Source organism: Halyomorpha halys, unplaced genomic scaffold (assembly GCF_000696795.3).
Source record: "Halyomorpha halys isolate HHAL.00 unplaced genomic scaffold, Hhal_1.1 Scaffold36.1, whole genome shotgun sequence".
Classification (NCBI taxonomy): domain Eukaryota; kingdom Metazoa; phylum Arthropoda; class Insecta; order Hemiptera; family Pentatomidae; genus Halyomorpha; species Halyomorpha halys.
The window spans coordinates 716698-721883 of NW_027108624.1; the positions used below are offsets into that span (position 1 = coordinate 716698).

The 5186-nt window shown below is 26.1% G+C and overlaps 1 protein-coding gene across 1 annotated transcript in view; it reads left to right on the forward strand.

Annotated features, from left to right (window-relative positions):
* Positions 1-5186, forward strand: part of Ltn1 (E3 ubiquitin-protein ligase listerin) — a 26052-nt gene that overhangs the window by 12467 nt on the left and 8399 nt on the right. Inside the window, exons 13-16 of the mRNA XM_014430394.2 lie at positions 807-1305; positions 2322-2446; positions 3417-3486; positions 4450-4634. Of these exons, the coding sequence (XP_014285880.1) occupies positions 807-1305; positions 2322-2446; positions 3417-3486; positions 4450-4634 (879 nt within the window). The remainder of the gene's footprint in view (positions 1-806; positions 1306-2321; positions 2447-3416; positions 3487-4449; positions 4635-5186) is intronic.

Sequence of the window (5186 nt, forward strand, 5' to 3'; positions counted from 1 at the left end):
ACTTATTTTTTTCCTGCTAGAAATGGCTAGGTAGAGATATTAAAAAAAAAAAAAGAGTTAAGAGTTACTCACAGCGTGCTCACTTTTTGTTGTTGATATTGGTTTTTGAATTACTATTAATTCTTATTTTTGTTGTAAACATTAAGTATTCTAAAAAATAATGATTACTTTTTTCTATTTAATAAATAACTTTCTCCATTATATCAGAAACAATTATTTATTTATGTGAAACTTTATATTTTAATGTTTTCATCAAAAGAAATTAATTTTTTATTAACTGTTCCTAGAAAACATCAATTAAAAAATTGACCAAGTTAATTCTATTTTATGGATCATTAATATTCATATTAAAATGAGTGAACAGAACATAAGAAGAATCACGAATTTCTCAAGAATAGCCTTATGGATTTTCATTATAGGTCTACCAAATTATTGGAAATAGCATTTACTACAACTTCTATTCTCTTCATATTTGTGATTAAATGAACATTTTTACAGATAATTTAATTAATGTGCAAAATCCATTAAGTTGCTTTCAAGGGGCATGGCCTAATCCCCACCCCTTAGCATAATTTTTCTTAGAAGGAGAGTGGGATTATCTCCCCTGTTTTCCAAGATATCTGTTTCCTTAACTCTCATATCCATGCTCTTCCACTCATTCTAACTAAACCAAAATAAACTAAGAAGCATGGATACAGCTGTCATTAATAATATATTATATATGTATATGTCAGCTAACATCACTTGTTGGATGCTAACATGGATTGCGTGTAATAATAAGTAATATATATATTGTTTTGTTCCAGAGAAGCACAGTTTGATACAAAGTTTATTCACTGCTCCGTGATAAATCTCTTAAGTATTCTTTTAAACAATGACAAAACATCAGGTATGGGTTTCACGTTCATCGAACTGTTACTGTCTTCAATCAGTTCAAATTCCTTCAAAACATTACAAAGACAGATTGAAGAAATATGTATATTTGGAGATGTCGTCAATGGGAAACTAGATCTCAATCTCAATTTTGTAGAAAATAGTAACTTAAGCATTGTTAAAGAAAAGTGGGATCCTCTGCATGAAATAAATGTACTCGGGTACATCAAATCCCTAGATTTTGCTTTGAAGATATTGTTATCTGCTTATGGAGTGGAAACAACTGAAGAAGAAAAGGAAGGTGATGTGGATAATAAGTTGATGTTTCTTCCCAGTCTTCTAAATGAAGCGAGAGAGAAATTTGATTCATCCATTACTGACCTTTCTTGTGGATTAGTTCTTTTGAAAAAATTCAAGAGCTACTATTCCAGTGTAAGTTTGAAAATAATAAATTTTATGAATTTAGAGTACTTATTTATATATCTTTTATATATATTCATCAAAATGTGTTAACTTTCTTTTTATAAAAAGTACCTTGTGTATCACTAGAGATCAGACTTGCAATTGCATCTTTTGTTCCCTAGCTGCAAATTCCTCCAAACCTCAACAGAAATTCGAATCACGGAAAAGATATTCAAGTAACACTAATTTCATTTTGTTCAAAATTTCACATTTTGAGGTTTTTCCACAATTTTGTGTTTTTTCTGCACAAATTTGTAAGTTATTGTCTTTTTGGGATAAATTTTGATTTTTGTTTTATAAAATTTAATACTTGAAATAAATGTCTCATATTATCCAAATATTGGAGTACATATACCAATATTTATTTATTTAATTAATAGTTTAAAATTTACAAAAATGAGGTAAAGTTATGCATTAATTACCATATAAAGAATCAAATACAACAAATAAAAAAAAAATAGAATAAGTAAACAGTTGTGACGATTGTTCTCAGTATAGTATTAACCAGTGGCTTCAGGTAACTAAGAACAAGTCTCTCTAGAATAAGCATCTTATAGAGAACATTCAGTGTTATTGTTTTTAACTTGGATTACCTATCCACATCTACATTGAGTTATTACTTCTTCTTCTTATTATTTTTTTTTTTTTTTTATTCGCGTGTTCATATGTAAACACACAAATGAAAATTCTGTGTGAAATTTTAGAGGAATTTCACTTGTTAGAATATTGTTAAATACTCTTTTCTATATAGTGCCTTGCATTTTTTTTTTTCTAAAACTTAAAAGTGAGGTAGTTTTAAGAAGTTGAAAAATTATAATTGAAATAAAAAATAAATTTTTATAGTATGTCATTTGATTTACTTCTCATTTTTAATTTGTAAAATATTTTAAACAAGCCATTTTTTTGTGAATTAGTATTTATATGATTTATAATTTATTTCATTTATAGTTTATTTATTTATTCATTAATTTTTATTTAATTATTAGACGAAGCAGTATTTTGATGTCAAAAACTATATTGAACCATTTGGTAGATTGATGAAGGAACTTGTACAGAGTTGTGATCCGAACCAACAGAAAAGGATATTGCATAATTTAAGATCAGTTAATCAGTGAGTCCTATAATTAAATATATATTTTAGGAATGTTGGAGTGGAATTTTAATATGAAATAAAACTGTAAAAAAAATAATCAGAAATTTTTCTTTAATTTCATTTGTTCTAATACTGAGTATTGATAAATCATATGAATATACTGTCACTAGTATATTTACAAACTTTCAGCCATTTTCCTAATACATTTTTAAAAAATATATCAACTTTGAAACTTGGTGTAAATTGTTCCAAAGACTTGCAAGTTAAATGAAAATGGCTTTTTATACTTTTATAATGCATCATAAAAAGTGAATGAAATTTAAATCTTAAGTCTCCCATAATAATCTAAGCAAAAAGAACTAACCTCATCTAAGCAACTTCAGAATTTACAAATTGAGCAGTATCTTAAAAATCGTAGTTTGTCAAAAAGAAATATTTTTACCCTTATTTTAAAATATAAAATGCCAATAGGTACTTGAAAACTACAAACTTTAAATGAATAATAATTTAATTAGAAAAAAAAATACTGAAATAACTCTATTGGCCCTGAGAAATGTTTGTACACCTTCATAAAATTATTGAAACTTAGTGTAACAGTAGTGAGCCTTTCACCATAGGTTATGAATCCTGGTATGTATATTCTGTCAACACACATTAAGCTCCCTGCATCTTTATCTTTAAACATATAGAAATTAATGTATTATCAGAAGAGTCGCACAAATATATTTAAGTAGATATAAAAATACATAATGTCCCTCAGGGCCGATAAGGCTATAAAGATTTGTTTATTCCCATATTCTTTTTTTTTTAGATTTAATTATTTATTATTTTTTACTTTCATTTGTTAATTCTTTAGAAATCATTATGGGAGATTTTAATGATATGATGTGTAATTTCTTCTTATCTACCGACTTATATGAAATGTAAAAGATTTTAAATTATTTTGTTTTTTACTCTTTGAATAATTTTATATTTAATTTTATTCTAGGCCTGCTTCAAATATATTATGTTCTGAAGCTAAAGAGATAATACTGGAGTTCCTTGAAGGTACATTACAGGTTTGTTAAACTTTTAATAATTTAATAGTTGTATTATGTTTTTGAAATTTTAATTTTAATTGTAACAATGCTTATTGAAGAGATAAATATGTTAGTCGAAAAAAACTTACTTCAATTGATTTTTAAAGATTTATTTATTTCTTTTTTTAACTTCCTAAATTCTCTGAAATGACAAAAGTTATCGTTTATCGAATTGAATATTAAAGTGTCTTTTTGAATATTGTGATTACATTTTTTTTTTTTTATCTATGGTTGTCTATTTTAAGGTTATGCATTAATGGGTACATATAAGTATTAGCACAACAAACAAAATTAGACTGAGAATTTTATTTTTTAAATTACTGTGTGAAAATTGAATTTTCTTAATTTTCATTTTATAACTTCGGCAACATATATATATATATATATATATATCAGATAGATATTAGGTAGACAAAAATGGATCTGATTTGTAGGCTAGAATGTACTGAACACTGCAGTTTATTTGAAAGGTAATCCAAATACAATCCGATATTAAGTAATTCTGAAAACCGCACATGTGTATGAATCATAAAAATTACTAGAAAACACAAATAAAAATGGTTGCCATTTGGAAACTGAATGCATCCCACTGGTTTCAGCACTCTGAAATATGGTTTCTGATTCTTGCTCATATTAACATTATTCAGAATCAAGAAAATAAATAAATAAAAAGAAAATCAATCAACAAATATATGTACACAAAATACATTAATACATTTAGTATTTATATATATATTAAAATTAAACAACCAAGGCATTAATTTGAATTAGTTTATATCAATATGAACCTGAAAGGACTTAAAATTAAGGAACTTATAAAATTGAGGGATGATTAGATAGATTACTGTAATAAATATTGTGAAAATACATCATTTTACAAATTATTACTATAATTTTGATATACTTTTTTCATTTATTTATGCATGTTCATTTTTTTTACAGGATGAAACTTGTAAGGCATTGGCAAATGTTCATATTGATGATGAAATTTCAGAATTTATTTTGGAAATTAATGAAGTTCGTAAGTTGAGGAAACAGGTGGAAAGTAAAAGTTTTTCCAATGTTCAATTGAACAATAAATTGAAAATTGTTGTGGAAAAATTCAGAGAGTCATTAATTTTTCCCAAGTAAGTGGTTTGTTTATTGTTATTTAACTTAATTATTATGTATAAAAAACATATCAGCTGATGTGCTTTAAAGTGGTTTAATCAGGAATGAGTCTAATGCCACAATTTCCTTTTTATCCTTCCAAAGTTATAGCTTTGTAGTGTTCATTATTTTATTTTTGAAGTGCGACTTTTTTACTGACATTCTACATCTCATGAAAAAAAAAATTCGAGTTGAAATGGTAGTGGTAGGGGGGAATGCTCAATGTCTTTTGCATTTAGATTAAAATGTGTCGAAAACTATAAATTGTTGCTGCATTTTGTAAGTGAGAGAAATGTTCAGCATTTAATTCTCTTTTTTGATGAGTTATACTTCAAAATTGTATCTTGATGCTACACCGAGATAGAGAGGTGAAAAGTGGAAGATTGTGCGAGAAATGAAATTATAACAAGTTTTAATCCAGTATTTACTTTGCTATGATTTTATCTTCTTTTCCTTTGTATTCAACCACTCACAAGTGTGCAGCAAATTTTTTTTTGCCGTAATTAAAATTAAAACTCGGAGTTAGTTAA